We start from the raw sequence: 18659 nt of genomic DNA, 5'->3' as shown, positions 1-18659 counted from the left end.
AAAGAAAAAAGCAGCGAAAGTTTGCATCAGGTGATGTTTATTACAGCGGCAATACATTTTCCCTTCATTTCGCCTTTTTAAAAGCACTGTGGATTTGCTTCAAAGAAATAGAATCTTCAGAATCTTGGTTTTGTATAATTTCGTTGCTGAGCAGTGAATAAGGTCTGTATGCAACTGAAGCGTTTACACGTTTAAACAAAAGTTCTAAATCCGTTTACAGATTTTCCCAGTCTTTAAATGGAATTTCCCTTTTAGAAGTTTGATGTTTGGATGGACGCAATTTGGTGTTCATTTTTATCGTGAATGATGCCTGTTACGTACTATTTTTTCCTTTCGTCATCCATGTACTTTTTGAGAAAAAAGTGGATTCTGAAACAAACATTGCTTGTTTTAAATGCCCCAACATTAGTCTACATTTTTACGTAGGTGTTGAACCATGTGCATTGTTGAACTATGTAATTATGCACATATATGAAAACACTGAGGTAGGCAGCGGCGACGGCCTCTGTAAAGTGTTGGCTAAACGTTTAAACGGTGTGGGAAAGTTTTCTAAACATTTTTGAAATTAAATATAAATTCCCACCCTTAATGAACTAAAAGATTTTTTTAGTTTAGATCAGTATGGGTTATATTGTTACAATTATTGTTACAATTTATCCATTCATTTTTGACAGTTCCCAGTGAGAACAAGATGGACAAGAGATCAGTTGAGGAGACCTTAGATGCAATCCGGCAGAAGAAGAAGCAGAAGATAGGAGAGCAGGCAGCTTCCACCAGCCAAGACAGATGACCTGAAGGGCCCACCTGTCATCATCTTCCCTTCCAGGTGTGTCGTGCTTCATTTCTTTTGAGCATTGATGTCGCTGATGAAGATCCGATTAATTGACTGGCCTTGAATACAGTGTTGTAGTTGAGACCGTCACAAGACCAGACACAAGACCATCACGAGACCAGACACAAGATCATCACGAGACCAGACACAAGACCAGACACAAGACCAGACACAAGACCAGCCACAAGACCATGCATAAGACCAGTCAGAAGTAACAGGGTGAACAATGACAAAAGAAATGCTTTTTGCTTCAGTTCATTTGAATAGAGTGTAACTGGAATTCAGAGTGGAGGTCTTGTGCTGTTCTTGTGTGGATCGTGTGAAGGTCTTAAGTGGTCTCAACTACAACCCTGCTTGAACTATTAAAAATGCATTGAAATTGCATCTCTGCCAACAAATCATCTCTAGGAAAGTAAAGGTGGTGATTTTTAACTCGTTTTTAGTCTCTGATTTTTGGTTTGCATATGATTGCAAGTGAGCTTGTAGTTGGTAAATCAAGCACAGAATGCTTAAGTCTATGGCTTTACACGAAGAGCGCCCACGTGTTGTAAATGCACAGAAAGGATCCATCCTAGCTTAAGACATACAGGTTTGATATGAGGAGGCTTCATGAGTAGGTATCGGAGAACTTGTGTCTCATGAGCCACTAAACACCTGCATGCATCACTCTTTACCTTTGTCCACTCCTTAGAAGTCTCGTGACCATTGATTGTTACTGACACAAGATCTGTGCACATGCGGCAGTCTTGTGTTACAAGGAACGTAATTTGAAGTGAACCCACTTTTCCATTTCTTGAATTAACAAGACTATTTCCAAGAAATTTTCAGATTGCGTCAGTTTCCAAACAACACCTTTCAATCGAAAGCTGAAGTAAAAGTGCATTTCTACAGAATTTGTTCTTTTGGTGGTCTCCTATTTTCATAGGCTTTGCAAAACTCAGTAACTATGTAAAAGAAAAGTAAGTACATCAACTAAAGTGCTTTTATTGGTATTGTATCTCAACTTCACTCAAAACTTGAGAAATCCTCTGGTACACTGGGCGTAAATTTACACATTATTTCTGAGTGGAATATACCGGTATTATTACACAAGTACCTGTGAACGGTTGAAACCTTCAAGATGTGTACATCTGTCATTGGTCTCGAGTACTGAAACTATTCAGCAACACAAATTTCTGGTGACCGTTGGAATACAATGTCAACATGAAAGATAAAAATATCTCTCGTTCACAATTACAGTAATTACATCATCAGTGTATAAATAGGACACATTTGATCACTGTGGACACATCTTACTTTTTATGTTCTATTTGTGTGAACAAATTATCAAATAAAGGTGTCTTTTTTAGCATAAAGTAACTTTAAAAGATTTGATCACTAATCTGTAAAATGGTTCCTGACACAATAATTTGTTGTCATTCATGTCCATTTTATAAAGCTGAAAATAAGCTTGCTACATATGCTTGAATACTGCAACTGTTTGAACCACTCTACTGTAGGATTCTCTTTAAACCACCACAGCACACACAAAAAAATTCTTGAATTTAACAATACACATGTATTAAGTTCAGACTTAGGGAATTAGTCTTTGATGAATGGAAGGTGCTTGATTTTAAAAGTTAATTAAGCAGTGACACTTATACAAAGCTAAGTATAGCAAAAGAGCTTAGGGGAGCATGTGGTTCCATAAATACCAGAGAGAGTTTAGCCGTTCCTTTTGGTCAAGAGCACAGCATGTGACCTCTCTTAAACAGTCTGTAAAGCACCAGCTGGCAATTGCCCCACCTTGCGCATTATGAGCCATTCGCACACCAATTACCATGTAAGGAGATTGTTATATGACTACTTGTGAGAAGGACAAACCATTACATGGCTAGAGAGGTGTTTAAAGAATTATGGGGACAAAATAGTCTTTTGAAATCTTTTGAACTTGGTTTGACTTCGTGACTTTAAAGGTATTTATGAATGGAAATAAATAAGTGCTTGGCCACTTGTAAACATTCATTTAAGAATGGTTCCGGAGGAAAGATGCTGATACAGTCCCTCACTTTCAGCCTGGGAATTATAATCATCCATTCTCCTTATCTGATCTTAAATGAATGGTTAAGACTGGCCAAGTATATTTATTTAGTATTAAACAATTTGATAATTGTAGCCTTTACAACATGTTTCTCAAAATGACTTTGATTTTAGAGATCAGAGACTTCAGGCTGTCTCGTTCTGTTGCAAATGACTGTAACAATTACACTGTACATGTACACGTATATTGGTATTAACTTTTTGAAAGTAAAATGTTTTGAACTTGCAAATCATTCTGCCTTTGACGTTCATTGACATCTACATGAAAACTACAAATACACTATTTCTGAAATGACTAATGAAAGCTCTGGGCACCAATATATCAACAACGCAACACATCCACTCTACACCAACCACATTATTTGTCCCTCATAACCATCAAAGTACAAAACAGGCTTTTAACTAAATCACACAAATACTGTAATTAGTGTATAAAAGACTTCTCAGTCATTTTCGGTGACATATACTATTGTTCAGTTCCATAATAGTAATGAAGTTTTGGATTCAGTTCCTTTTGTTATCAACTGTGTTAAAATAAATTAATCCCCAAAAGGGATTCAATTTCAAATTTTTGATACCAGGATCATCAACCAAGTTTGAGGAATGTTTTCAAGTCTTACAATGAGTCTTAAGTACTTTATTGACACACAACTTAACTCTTCACAAAAATCCTTGGCAATTGTTTGTCCCTTTCAATGGCATCTTTCAGTACCTTCAATACGCAAATACTGTTGGTACAAAACACCTGTCATGAAATTCGTATAGCTCTTAATGAAGCCGTCTAATATCTAAAAGGGCTAATCCCTTGTATAACACATAAAACACATTAACAGCAAAGACACATATATATTAATTTGCTTTTTAACTATAAAATGATTAGAGTAATTCAATCCAACAAATTATATTCGGCAGCAGTGCAATTTGAACCATGTTTGTTTGCTTTCCAGATTTATTTTTAAAGATTCAAGTTGAAATTTTACACACAGATTAACCTTAAGTAACTAACCTTAAGTAATTAACCCTAACCCCTCCTCAATCCTCCATAAATCTTCATGTGGTTTTGGAGGATTTTGGAGGATTGAGGGTGAACGGCAAAAGTGCTTGGCTTATTGCGAAGGATGCCATGTGTGTTTTTCTTGCTCAGTAATGCATAAGTTCAGCCCGATATTTCTTTGAATCATTTGCAATGCTCAAGAATGCCATTCGCACTGCCTCAACATAATGACAGGAATTGCCAGAGGATTTTGAAGGATTGAGGCAGTAGGCATATCTCCAAGTAACGTTTCTAAGAAATTTTGGAGGATTGAGGGACAATCCATTTTTTTCACCCCCCCCATTTGGAGGTTTCTGGAGGATTGAGGAGGGTAGCTAGCAAAAATGCCGTAGGGGGTCAGGGTTAATGTATCATGTAGGACATTTTGGCCCGTAAAAAAAAAAGTCTTTTTTTTTCAGTAGTTGAAGTTTGATAAATTTTGATGCACAATTCATAACTTGATAAATACAGTTAAAGATTTGTGGCCTCGTTCAGAATCAGCAGTCAAGTGTCTGTGTGATAGAATACCTAGTTAGCTTCAGTGGCCTTATCAATCAGCTCCACTGTCGTCATGCCACCCAGGATGTCCAGCTGGGAGATCTCTACTCCAAGTTGATGCGTTGCCCAGTTGGCAATCTCCAAGGCGACCAAGGAGTCCACTCCATAGTTAACCATGGGCTGGCTGATGTCGATGGCTTCCTCTGACATGCACAGGAGCTCGGCCATCTTGGATTTGATGCTGGTTTCCAAGTCAGCTAGTTCCATTTGCTGGGTTTCTCCCTTGGTTGCTGTGCCTTTGCTCCTTGTTGCCAGGTGATGGAATTTCAACGTGGACTTGTGGCAGGTGGTCTGTGTTATTCCCCAGTCCTGTAATTTAAGAAATCAAACAAACTTTATATATGACAGTTGTTCACTGTAGTGGAAACAGAAGGTCTCTCAAGATCGGCTTTGCTGCTGGCCGTAAAACAGTGCTCTTGAGAGTTAAAGATAAAGTGGAATATCTTAGCAAAAATTTACTTTGTGATGATAAAACTCAGCTGTTTGAAACACTGGATGTTCATGAATTTTATGACATTGGTGTCATGCTGTTGATGTCAAAATGTCTCTTTGGCGTATTGAAAGATTCATCACTGGACTATCCACATACCTGATTTGCAAATGTTACAACTGGGAGATCTCGCCTTGGCAGCAGCTGACTAAGCACCTGCAGGAATTCATCCACATGTAGTTGGTAGCATCCCTTCATGGCCAGGACTTTCACTGTTTGTCCCTTGTCCTCCAGGTACCCAGCTCCTTTGACTGGTGCCAGCTGCACGGAGAGAGCTGGCAGTCCTCTGCTGTGTCTGCTCTCAGCCAGAGCATCAAGGTAGGCGTTAGCTGCACAGTAGCAGGGCTGTGCTTGGTGGCCCCAGGTTGTGGAGATTGAGGACAGCATGAAGAAGATTTCCAGGTTGTCATCTTGAGTCAGCTCGCTCAAGTGTTGAGCTCCAAGGGCCTTGGCTCCAAGGATACGATCCATCTGGTTTGGAGTTACCTCAGAGAGGCTCTCTTCATCAATGACTCCAGCAAGATGAAAGATTCCCTTAACTGGTGGAGTTGTCTTATTTTGTCGTAGTGTTCTCAGTAGATCCTGTACACCGGCTTTGTTTGAGATGTCCAGAGGAAACTCATAGATATTGACTTTGTTTTTCTTCAGGAAGTTCAGTGTCCGCTTTGCCGCTGCTGTCGTTGCTCCTCTTCTAGATACGAGGGCAATATGCTTTGCTCCATTCAGACACAGCCACCTGGAGAGGGCTTGTCCAATTCCTCCATACCCTCCAGTGACAATGTAAGTTGCGTTTGACTTGAACTGGCAGAGAGAAGGTTGTACATCCTTTGGCTGGAAATTTTCAGGCACCTCAAAGACAATTTTGCCGATGTGAGATCCTTTGGACATGACCCGGAAGGTTTCCTTCAGGTTTTCGATAGAGTACACGCTAGTTGGAATGGGTTGCAGAGTTTTATCTTCAAACAGTGAGACAACCTTTCTCATGACACACTGAACCTCTTCTGGACGCTGTTTCATCAAGATGTCAAGCTGACAGGAGTGGAATACCTTGTTTTCCAGGAAGAAATTCATGGGAAGACTAGAGCTCTGTAGGATGTCCCTTTTTCCAATTTCGCAGAATCTGCCTCCAGGACTCAGTAGTGAAAGACCCGTCTGTAACAGCTTTCCTGACAGAGAATTAAGGACAACATTCACTCCCTTGCCATCTGTCCACTCCATGACATCATCATAGAATTTTGAGGAGCGAGAGTCACTGACGAAGTGCATGCCAAGTTCGTTACGAAGGTAGGACCGTTTCGTTTCAGTACCCGCTGTGCAGATAATCGTAGCTCCTCTCATGCGGGCAATCTGAATTGCTGCCAGGCCAACACCACCACAGGCTGAATGGATCAAGACTGTCTCACCCTTCTTCAAGTTGGCTCGATCTACCAAACTAAGGTATGCTGTTGCAAAAATGACTCCAACACTCGAACTGTCCACCCAGCTTAAATTCTCTGGCTTGTGGACAGTCAGTCGGGAATCACAGACTGTATGAGATGCAAAACAGTTCTTTCCAAAAGCCATGACCTTATCATTGACTTTCAGGTCAGTCACCTCACTTCCGACCTCAACGACCTTGCCAGCACACTCCAGACCAAAGGATGGATGCACATCACTTTCCAGTCCCTCAAGGAGACCAAGTGCCATCATCACATCTTTGAAATTTAGCGGAGCTGCCTTAACAGCAATCTTGACATGACCTGAAGGAATTTCTAGATCAGGAACATCATGGAAAGCAAGATCATCAATGGAGGCATTGTTGCTCCTTGGACCTTTGAGATCTTGCTCCACACGCCACGTCTTAGACTGTACTTTGCTGACTTGATGAAGATCTTGATGGATAAGACGAGGCACATGTTTTTCCCCTCCCCTGATGATAATCTCTTGCTCACCGGGTTCATCGTCATTCATCAAGCTCAGCAACTCATGTACATTCTCATCAACTGTAGAAGAGGGGTCAAAATCAATGGCGAATATTGGAACCGTTGGAACCTGATTGCTGACAGCCCTAGCTAGACCAACAGCTAAGGAGGCCTGTGGATTTTGTGAGCCATTGTTGCCACCTGTTGTTAGAACCCAGACACGCTTGACAGCCTCAGGGTATGACTCCACTGCCTGGAAGAGTCTCAGGAGAGCATAAAGCTTGGAATCCTCATCACTGTAGATGTACATCACCTCGGCTGGAGCTGTTGCATGCTCACTAATGACATGACTGAAAGATGTGACCGTAGAGAACTTGCAAATCTCTGGCTTTCCTTTGTAACTTTGGAGAAACTTTTTTGTGAACTGACTATTGTCATTTTGAATAATGAGGAGTTTGTTGTCAGCTTTTTTCACCTGAGGAGACACTGCTGGCTTGCGACCTACAAACACACTGTAGAAGAACTCTTGTGAGGTAGAAGCAGATTTAACATCTTGAAGCCCAACACTAACTAGGGTATCAACCCAGCCTTGTCTTGAGAGGAGATGCGCTTCCTCAGCAGCCAAAGAGAAGAAATCAGCCAAGATGTGCATGCTGGTGTTCTCAAGGATGAACATCAAGCCATCTGGACTTACAAGGTTTCTTACGTTTGAAGCACTCTGATGAATATTGTTGGTAGCATGCAATGCATTGACACAAATGGCAAGGTCAAAGCTATTGGCAACAAAGTCTTGCTCTTTAGCATTCTTCTTGATGTCCAACTGCTTATACTCTATGAAGGAGAACTCACTCAGATTGTCCTGAACCTGCTGAAGCAATTTCTTGTTGCCATCTGTGAAGACATACTCCAGCTGCTCGGTGAGACCCATGTCCTTCAGAGGTTCAACAATCATCCGTGTCAGGCTTCCACTTTGACCCCCTAACTCAAGCACCCTTACAACTGTCTTGTGTTTGACAGCCTCACGTATGGATTTGACAACAGCTTGGGATGTGGCCTTGTAGTACAGTGTGGCGCTAAGTGACTCGTGAAAGTACTTGTCTAATGCTTCTTCTGGGTACAAGACAGACAGTCCTACTTGTGGATCTTTTAGTGTGTCGGGCAACGTGTCTCCAAAACGCTTCACCAAATTAACCTCAGCATTCAGCTCTGGTGCCATGTTGAGGACGTTTCTGAGGACCTCTGGAATGTCGCGGTAGGGGACGGGCTTCGTCTTAGTGTTTGCCAGAATGGACTTGATTCTTGTGATGTATTTGGCGACATTTTCATCTATCTCCCGAGATGGAACTTTAGCCAGGGCATTTTGGACGTAAGATACACACACTCCTTCAAGATCCTTAAGGACTTCTGTAGCCCTCAGGAGACCGTCCATCTCATCAGGGCAGATTTTCTGCAGGTTTGATTCCTCCATGGCCTCAGAAAGTACCGATGTTGGCAGTGTGTGTGCTGAGGCAGGCTGCCATTGAGTCGTGTAAACACATGACTCGATAGGAACATCTGATTTGTTGCCACTGAAGTTCTGGGCCAGGAAACCTTTCACGTCGACCAACAGTTGTCCATCAAGCGTGAGCATGGCAATATCTGCTCCGATATAAGTGCTGTCGTACTCATGGATCTTGGTGTAGGCGAGAATCTTTTCACCAGATGGGATAGTCTCAGTTGTCATCTGTAAGGAGTCGATCCGTACTGGAAGATACATAGCACTGAATGGGCCCACAGCGGAAAGGACAAGTTGGAAAGTGGCGTCAAAGTGAGCAATTTGGATCCTTTGTTTGTTGTCTGCCACCGGATTCAAGATGGCTAATGCCTCACCATCTCCGAGAAACATCTTCTCCACTGGCTGGAATGCAGGGCCATATTTGAGTCCAACGGCTGCCAACCTTGAGTAGAACAGTTCACTGCCGACCTCAGTGGTACATCTGGCTTGGATTTCCCTCAGTGGGAGGCAGGTTTCCGAAGTCTTACTTGACAAAGACTCCATCTGGGCATCGCTGTGCTGATTTCCCTCACAGGTAACGTGCATTTTTGCTCCATCTTTCACCAGCCCAAGTTTGAGGGTACACTTTTTGGGGTCAGTGTCCTCAGGCCAAGGGAGGACACGTGTAAAGTTTATGTTCTTAAAAGCTGGTTGCTCTGTCTGGGAAAATCCCATTTGAATCATGAACTCGACATAGCCGGCACCTGGAAAGACAATGCGGTTCCCAACTACATGGTCAGCCAGGAAGGGGAACATATCCAGTGTGAATTTGCCGTTCTGGCCTTTGATGGTACGATCATCCAAACCAAGGCGACGTTTTTGCCTCTGGTCTGTTTCTAGCCAAAAGGACTGGTGTTGCCAGGGATAAGTTGGAACTGGAGCCCACTCTGCTGCATTGTCTGTTATCTTGCACCAGTCAAGATGGCTACCATTCACGTATATAGATGCAACTGCTCGCTGCATGTTCAGTAGATCGTCCTTGTCTCGGAGACTGGAATTGATGATGACAGGTGGATTCTTTGGGTCGAGGGCATGAGCAATCTGCTTGATGGGTGTCAGAAGAGTGTTGGAAGCTGCAATCTCCAGGAAGATGTCTGCCTTGGTTTCCTGCAGAACAGCCTCGATAGCAGGCTGGAAGAGCACAGCACTCCTGATGTTGCTCCACCAGTAGTCAGTGCCAAAACTTCCAGCGTAGTATGCACCCGTGACAGTTGAGTAGTAGGGTACGTCACGCTTGCCACTTTCACTGTTGACTACGCCTTTCATGGCTGCCATGAATGGCTCCTTGATTGGATCCATCTCAGGAGTGTGGAAAGCACATGTGACTCGCAGTTGTTTGGCCTTTCCAGGATTGTTCTGAACCACTTCTGCTATGATGTCAGTGTTCCCTGCAAGTGTCATGGACCCAGGTGCGTTGACGGCTGCTATGTACAGATGCTCATGTTCTTTGCATATTTCTTCAGCTTGTTCCTTAGTAGCTCTCAGTGCTGCCATCCTCCCAGTTCCTTTCTGCTTTGCTTGCTCGTGACTTCGGTGGTAGATCACAGATATTGCCTCCTCTAGCGTCAGTCCTCCACAGGCATAAGCTGCTGCTATTTCCCCAACACTGTGGCCTACAACGACATCTGGATAAACCCCCAAGTGCTTCCACAGATGAAGCAATGCAACCTGGATGAAGGTGATGGCTGGCTGAACGACTTCTACTTGATTAAGTGCGTCGTCAACGGATGAGTATGGGGAGGTTTTGGGATCGATAGTGTTGCCGTTGAACAAGCTGCATGTCTCAAGCAAAGACCACCCTGATATCTTCCGGTAAACGGAGTCACATCTGTCAATACTCTCCTTGAATACACTGTCAGCTCTGTACAGTTTACGGCCCATGTCTACCCACTGTTGTCCTTGTCCAGGGAAGACGAAGCAAATCTTAGGCTTGGCTTGAGGAGCTGTTCCAGATATCACTTTCTCTGACACTGCGCCTTGAAGGAATCTCTCAAGACTCTGTCTGCAGGAAGCTCCCGAATTAGCAATGACAGCCAGGCGGTACGGGTGCTGATCTCTTCGTGATGCTTGCCAAGAAACAACACCGAGTGCATCATTGTCACATTCAAACTCCAGCCATTTCTGTGCCAGGTCGTTAAGGGCATCTTTGGACTTAGCAGAGAGGGGAAGGATGATTGGCCTCCCAACTTGATCGGCATCTCCAAACTTCCAGTTAGCTTTGGGAGTCTCCGACTTCTTTTGACGCCGTGGTGCCTCTTGGAAGATCATATGGGCTACTGCTCCAGAGAATCCAAAACTGTTAAGACCAATTGTGTACAGACCTTCGTCGTCTTTAATTGATTCAGTCGTTGTCTGTACTTCGAGATTAAGACCTTTGAGGTCTATATTTGGATTTGGTTTGTGGTGGTTGATGGTTGGTGCTAGAGTTTTCTTGTCCAACATCAGAGCTACTTTGATGGAGGAAGTGATACCTGCTGCGCACTCGTTGTGCCCAAAGTTGCTCTTCACCGATCCGATTTTGACAGGGGTTTTGTCTTGGGTACCGAAGATACGTCCGATAGCCTCCGCTTCGATGGGATCACCCACGGGTGTTCCTGTGCCGTGAGCCTCAACATAATGCACTGAGGAGGTAGGAATGCCAAAACGTTCATATGCATTTCTCATCACCATCTCCTGTGCTGGGCCCGAGGGCATGGTCAAACTCTTGCAGGAGCCATTAGCTGCAATGGAGCTACCACTGATAACGGCATAGATGTGATCGTTTTCAGCTACTGCTGCATCCAGAGTTTTTAGAATGAATGCACCAAAGCCCTCACTACGGACGTAGCCATTCACACCGTCGGAGAAAGGGCAACATTTGCCCTCGGCGGACAGAACACCGAGAGCGCTGAACCCCACAGTGGTCTCTGGGATGAGCAGGGCATTGCAGCCTCCAGCAACTGCATGGGTGCATTCGCCATTCCAAATAGCATCACAGGCCAAATGCATTGCTGTTATGGATGAAGCACATGCTGTCTCGACAGCGAAGGAAGGTCCACGCAGGTCAAACACATAGGAGATCCTATTGGCTACAGAAGAGTGGGCTGTTCCCGTGTGCATGTAGGGACCAATCAGAGAGGTTTCTGTGAGCATCACCGCATAGTCCATCATTCCCACGCCGATATAGACGCCACAGGATTCTCCGAGATCAGTCGGGATGATACCAGCATCCTGGAAAGCCTCATAAGTGACCTCAAGGATGTGGCGCTGCTGGGGGTCCATGGAGCTTGCCTCTCGGGGCGAAATCTTGAAGAAGGTGTTGTCGAACTTGTCTATGTCATGCACAAAGCCGCCGCGGCGTGTCACCATCTTGCTGTGGTTGGACTGGTCAGGGTCATGAAAGGAGTCCAAAGACCAGCGGTCAGCAGGTACTTCGCTGACCATATCCTTCTGCTTGATTAAGACATCCCAGAAGGATTGGGGAGAGTCTACTCCACCTGGCATCCGGCATCCTGTAAATTGTGAAACAAAATTAAAAAATGATATATGATATAGATTCGATAAAGCCGTCCATTCGGTTAGAGGCTGTGAAGCGTAAATAAAATCTGTTAAGAAAACAAGCCCTTACAAAAGCAAACAGACAGATAATAAGTAATTGCCTTTGCATTAATTTTTTTAGCATTAATCCTTCAGAGGTGATTGAAATGAAACTCTCTTTTCTCCTTAAAATAAGCAGATTATCGATTTGACAGACCTTGACTATTCAATTTCATAATCAGGACTCCAAGTGTTTACGGTTTACGCACATTGTCAAACTTTTCTGTTCAAAATCATAAACGGTTAACTTCAAATTCGTCTAGAAAAATCCAAATGTTTCATTGTCCCATGTATAAAGAATACGGTTCCGGTACCAGCAACCCAGACATCAAGTGGTTAACTTCGTCTTTGTCGCTCATATTTGCACTTTTTAGTTTATTATGTGTCTGTTACGTATGCTCTATAACCCTCTTCAAACAAAATTAACAATTTGATGACCATATTTATTTGTAAGCCCCTGTAGTTCTTGACAACTTTCTGCGTCAACAACTAGAGAAAATAAGGCCCATGCAGAGGCAAGTGAAACCTTAAAACTTCCACTTCGTGCAAAAAATAAGAAGGCGTATACTAAGTCTTGTGAAAGGCAAAATGTATCAGTATTTTCACAAACAGTCGATTCAGTTCTTATTTTTTGGGTTGGTTGTTCGAGCTTCAATTTCCCGTCTTGCAATATATTGGGCGCGGCGAAATACATGTCTGCATTACTCTACGCCATCCGATGAATTTGATCGAAAAATTCTTAAAATCGATCGAAGACTAATTCAGTCCTCACAATTATGTACACGATCACCAGGATTCCATTGACATCTGACGAAATCGAATAAACAAAATAGAAAAAGATCAACCACTGATCATTTCGAATGGGTGGCAACTACTTTCGTTGTAACATTTGCGTGTTCCAGTTTTGTCGAGACGAATTGGAACGAAAGAAATCCTGACAGTATGCGGGAAAACAAGTCGGAAAAAAATATTTTTTCTATACAGTGTCCTCGAAGCTCCATTGAATGTCTAAGAATCAATTCGCCAAGCGTATTCCTTCGTAGATATCGTAATATGTGCTCACTGAAAAGAGTTTTTCTTTCAATCCGTTGACATTCTCCTGCTTACAATATTGCCCTGTAAATATCAGTCTTCTCAAAATATTTTTAATAGATTAATTTTATGCAGTTTCTCTTTTCAAAAGTCAGCTTATCGAATACTGACGAGTTGCTTACATTTCCACCCCATAAACACACTGTCTCCATCGCCTGGAGTCCTTTTTCCTTTGTCATCTTAAAAAACTCAAAGTTTAACTGCACCTAACCTATGGGCTCACTGAAAGTTAACTTTTCCGAGCCATCCAGAAACTTTTTTCCTACAGCTGCGGGCATCAAGGAGGTTGTTGATAAATGACTAACTGAACTGCTCTGGGGACCTTAAAATATAATTTGAAAATTATGGAGTGTTGCGCGTTTATTTTCTCCAAATATTAGAGTCGAATTTAAAAAACACGGGATAAAAGTTTCCTCTTTCAATTTATAAAACATGGAAAGAGTCCTTTTCTTAGAACTTCATGTACCTGCTATGTATTCCGTAGTTTGGGAATGACTCAGAAAGCGTAACCGGTGTGAGATTTGTCAGGAGTTATCCCGATTTCAGGATTTTTCATCAGGAATTTCTTGATTTCAGGATTTTTTTAAACAATCTCTTTTGACATCATGAAAGTCCCGAATTTAACATTAAAATGTTTTAAATACAAAAAGTGATATACAACGCAAGAAATCGCCATGTTAAGGGGTGTCTTGAGGCGAACACAAATGTAAACCACAGACCCTACACTTGTTTGGGGCCCTCAAAACCTCTGGTGGTCATTTCATGGATATTTTGTTCGTCTCCTATTTCGCCCCAGCAAAATGCACGTCGACTGAAGATGAACGGTTGTGGGATGTAACTTACCAATGCCGACTATAGCGATTGGAGTCTTGGGAGTTGCAGGTGGCTGTTTCATGTTGGCCGGTTTGCTGTGCGACTCGGTGATAACCAGACTTATCTTGCTTCCTTCAAAATATCCAAACCAAAAGCACAGTTTATGAATAATGTACTGCCATCCAATCTCCTTAATGCGACACATGAAAATCAGTTTTAGAACACTCCGAAGGTGTTTTTAATTCGGTATTCAAAATGTACAGGGATTTGGTTTTCTTTCTCAAATTTCTAAATTCATTGTGGGGCGACACAGCTGGGTCATCCTATAACTTCGGGGTCCAAAAGTGTGACTTTTTGTGTCCCTGTTACACCTGACCTGTGTAATTTGACATGGAAATATCACTGAAACTTATTACTAACTGTTTCTATTTGTTTGACAGTTAAGTTACATTAATGTACCACTGTTGGAAATTATAGAATATGTTCTGAGCTTACAGAATCGCATGTCAAATGTAACAGGGACACGAAAAAAATGGACCTCTAATTTATAGAATGACCCAGCTGTTGAGACGAGAAGGTCTGAGGTCCCTCCACGTGACCACGGAGGTAACGCCGTCGATCTTCAAAGGGTAATAACATTACGTTAAAATGTAAGACAGCCTTCCCTAGGTTCGCCCTTCCTGTTCCATAAAGATCTTTAAAAAACGACCAAATGATTTATACCTTTTCAAATCAAATTTTTGATCGATGTGTTTGCGAAATACAGTACACACATTGAATAAATGTATATACATTTATGCTTGTGCTAGTCTTTGCTAGCGCTAGTTTTTTATGTTTGTAACATCAGTCTCTAGACTCTTTGGAGAAGTGCGAGGATCAAAGATTATCGCAACATCGACAGCATTTGTCAAACTCTATTCATGGTTTGCGGTTTTACAATGATTACAGAGGGGTCGATGGTGCGCTCGAGGGGTTCAGTAAAAGAGCGAATTTGTACGGTAGATCATTTGAGTCAGTTTTACGAGTAAAATGGCAATTATTACCACATAAGCCAATTCCATCATAGTCCTATTGAAACTGAAGTGACGCACGAAATGTTGCCTGTCTGTGCGGACCAGCAAACAGATATTGACCTCACAAGGGTCCAGTCCACTAATTCAAGCCCCATTGAAAACAGTGTAAAATCAGCACCGTTCAGGGCCCAATAGCATGCACGCCAACATCCCTGAGATTTCTGAAACACAAATGAAATTCTTGTCTGGTCACTTATCTTTCAATTTCTTTTCAATTTTTTGTGGGTTAACTAATTACATTTTTAATTATTCCCACAAAACAAAATCACCCCCAAAAAAATGATTTTTCCGAAGTCTGATTGCAGCCATTTTTCAAGTGGCAACCCTCAACTTTCTCGGGCACTTAGGACCATTTTTCAACCGTAGTTTTCAGCCCTTCTGCCCTCATATGAAAGCTCAAAGACCCAGGGAGTTGATCCTGGCGACGATTTACACAATCTCACCATTTTGGGGGCCAAACAATCTCTTTTTTCAAAAGATACTGTGGGGGCACTTTTAATGCTAATGAGCTGGTCAGAAATTCTCACTTGAATTAGTGGTCTGCACCCACAACGGTATGAAAAAACTGTCGCCATAGTTACATATTCAACCAGCCTCACTACATCGGTTGCATGCTAACAACGTGGGCACTATAAAAGTCTAACAAATGATTTGAATGCACGTGCCGTTACTCAATTTAAACGTAGTGTAGAGGTGGTTTTTTTACAAAGAATAATTTTAACATGGTCAGTGGTTCAACAACTTGGCTTCAGCGGGAACGGTAACATTTATGTATGTCTGATCATCCAACAGCGCATTTGGCGAACAGGATGATGATGATGATAAATGAAGACGGGAATGAAGAAATGTTCAGTTTTAAAATTTAGCGGTGGGAGGAAAACCCCGAATACAGGTTTCGGGGACAACCTATGGACTCAGGGACTGAAAACCGAATTCACATGGGGACCGAGCTGGATTCGAACCCAGGCTCTTATAGAGGTCGAAGGTGGGGAAAGAAACACCACGCCAATTAGACGTGGTCATTCATCAATGACCAAGTGACAGTGGGGGTATCAACTCTTTCGTTCCATTATTTGGGGACAGGCTTTGCTTAACAAGCTCAGTCGAAGAATTTTGGAGGTTGAAGTGGAAATTAAAACACTACATTTAAACACCGTAGATTTCCAAAATCTGTTTTGAGAAATTTTGAAATTTGCGCACAATACATGTATTTGAATTTGAATATATTAACCGATTCTCTTGACACAAAAGGAGTTAAAATTAGTTGAAGTCAGGGCAACAATGGATAGTTCTTTACTCGGAACAAATCATTCAGTGGTGACAGGACTCTTCATTCAGACATGTACATGTCCTGAAATTACTGCCAGCAAGAGAAAGCCGTAACCTTGCCTTATTCATGCTTTACGTTAAAGCTTCTTAGTATTGACACCCTGAGATGACGGATTAGAAGATGACTAAAAAACGCCGACCTTTTGGATTAAGGTAAAACCGATTAGTTCAGAAACTTGCTGCATGCTTGTCAAAACCAAAAACCTGCTGGCAATTATTTCAAAGTCATTATTCGGCTTGGGGAATCAGAAATATGAAATGAACAGTGCAATATTGACTATCCCGTCACCGTCTCTTTTCTCTTCTGGCAACTCTTCCGCGTGTAAAAATTACCAATGGCGCCCACAGACACACATGAAACTGTGTAACAAAAGTGTTTGAGTTGAATTCGTGACCTCGTGGGCCAGTTTTGGGGCACAGAACTATCTTTATTGGAACTATTTGCTGATTTGTCAGTGGAATAGCTCACGTTTGGTTTAAATTAAGAATGAGGCCTTTACAGATCTGACTTCGAGTGTAAAGGCTTTAAAAAAAAATAGGTCATGTGCAAAGTGCACTACTCTTCGGCTGTAATTCTTTCATTTTCCACGACCTCAAAGAAATATCGTACTTTGTTACTTAAAGAAGTTTATAAAGGATATTTTTACACGCTTTTTAAGGATTAGTTCAGCACTCCTACTTATAAACGTACAGACAGACATTTGGGCATGAATTGTCCTATAGCAGGAATTCATTTTAAAAGTGTCCAAAGTAAGAAAAAAAATCAGAGTTTTGTCTTTAAAGTTTATACTTATTTTAGGCGGTAAATTTCTTGACATCTATTCTTAATTCATCTAACTCTGTGGGTGTATTTTGTACAAACGGTATTGAATTTTTTTTCACAAGAGTATTGAGCACCAGTTTACATTCGAAGCAATTACTCTCTAGTCTTGTCACATCCTTGAAGGATTTGAGTTTAAAAAAATATTGAAAGTGTTCGAATAACGTTTGTTTTTGAATTCTTTTTCGGGGGATATGACACAATAATCATTGGTGGGATGTACTATACACTGAATATAGCGTGATACGTGCTGCAGTAAGGTGCATGTTTAGCACAGATGGGTCAAGTGGGCGGCTGTGACTTTACCCTCCCCCCTTGGGAAAATCTGGACTGGTCCCAGCCCTATAGGTTTGCAGACTACGTACGGTACGGAAACCAGTCTAGGGAAAATCATGCATAAGCTAAGCAACATCACAGGCTTGGCTTTTAAAAGGGCTATTTTTCTGGCTGCAAAGTAGTTCATCATTTTAAGCTATCCGACCCGATTCAAGAATACAGGTACTGCGCCTCCAAGCATTTGCAACACGCTGGCCAATCACAATGCGCAAAATCTGTCAACGCAATGCGCGTTTGGAAAGGGTCGACACATTTCGTTTATTGTGATTGGCCAACAAATTGCAAACTCTTTGAGGCGCACTATTGTTAATCGCCCGTATAAAGAAAGTTCGTTCTGACTCCTTGTTCAGTGGTTGAACAGAATAATCCAATGATAAAGAAACCTTTTCTTGTATGTTTGGAATCTGGGTTTGCGATTGCAACCCAGAAATACTGAGGTGAAAAATTTCAAACGGGCACTTTAAAAAGACATAATCCAGACAATCGAATTCAAATTATGATATTTTGATATATATTACTGAAATGATTTATGAATAAATACCATGATCAAAATGTATTAGCTGCCTATAATTTTGCAAACTCTATCTCTTTTACTTATTCTGAACGTCGAAAAATCATTGGCATTAAAATTAAGTCCATGTGTGATACAACGACGCATAATTTACAAGCTCGATCGGATTACGGGGCCTACGAGGCATCAAGGACACATTAACGTCCTGAAGAAAAGCCAAACGTGATTTCGTTCTTTTTTTTTTGTTGAAATGTTGGAATGGGAAACCCTCCTTCGATTTAAACGTAAAAAAAAGAACCCACAAATTTTTAGATTTATAACAAATTTTGATTGGGGAGGCGAGATATTCACTTACCCTAAAGCCCGTGTATCCAGAGACAACATCCGATTCTGTGCTCAGCAAAAACGCGAAGCTTTGAGATGACAGTAGAGCAGTGCAGTGGAGACTCAAGCCGTCCGACTTCAGCGTGAACTGTCGAAATCAAGTGGCTTAAAAGATCCCTTCTCTCCTATATATCCCCGTATATAGGATGAATTTTAAGTAATTCCATGTAGGCAGGCTGATACATAGGCCTGCTGCTGTAGTTCGTACGTGCGATCTTATTGGCTAGAAATTCCCCTTCACGCGTGGTAATATCTAACTTCTTAGCCAGTTGTGGCCACTCTACGAACAGCCTTGTGT

The 18659-nt window shown here is 42.0% G+C and overlaps 2 protein-coding genes across 4 annotated transcripts in view; one reads left to right on the top strand and one right to left on the bottom strand.

Annotated features, from left to right (window-relative positions):
- The window catches only part of LOC110979020 (sperm-associated antigen 7-like), an 11236-nt gene extending 6920 nt beyond the window's left edge, over positions 1-4316 (top strand). For all 3 annotated transcript variants that reach the window (XM_087147112.1, XM_087147111.1, XM_022234462.2), the window contains one exon: positions 675-4316. In XM_087147112.1, the coding sequence (XP_087003238.1) occupies positions 675-790 (116 nt within the window). In that variant the 3' untranslated portion in view covers positions 791-4316. The remainder of the gene's footprint in view (positions 1-674) is intronic.
- LOC110979180 (uncharacterized) lies at positions 1797-18659 on the bottom strand. The gene is made up of 4 exons (XM_022234767.2): positions 18333-18659; positions 13939-14040; positions 5092-11918; positions 1797-4811 (listed from the first exon to the last, which is right to left on the bottom strand). The coding sequence occupies exons 2-4, from the start codon at positions 13988-13990 to the stop codon at positions 4473-4475; spliced, it is 7218 nt and encodes a 2405-aa protein (XP_022090459.2). The 5' UTR covers positions 13991-14040; positions 18333-18659; the 3' UTR covers positions 1797-4472.

The sequence above is a fragment of the Acanthaster planci genome, linkage group LG16 (assembly GCF_054643075.1).
Source record: "Acanthaster planci isolate LZ-2023a linkage group LG16, COTS_SCS, whole genome shotgun sequence".
In the NCBI taxonomy this organism is placed as follows: Eukaryota; Metazoa; Echinodermata; class Asteroidea; order Valvatida; family Acanthasteridae; genus Acanthaster; species Acanthaster planci.
Note: the sequence above shows the minus strand (reverse complement) of the source record. Positions and strands in the feature narration are given on the sequence as shown.

Bases quoted from the DNA above. Each gene is read 5' to 3' on its own strand.
- LOC110979180 (XM_022234767.2), bottom strand. From the start codon at position 13,990: ATGAAACAGCCACCTGCAACTCCCAAGACTCCAATCGCTATAGTCGGC. The intron at 11,919-13,938 runs GTAAGTTACATC...CACAATTTACAG, and splicing joins AATCGCTATAGTCGGCATTG to GATGCCGGATGCCAGGTGGA. The intron at 4,812-5,091 runs GTATGTGGATAG...CTTAAATTACAG, and splicing joins TTGTAACATTTGCAAATCAG to GACTGGGGAATAACACAGAC.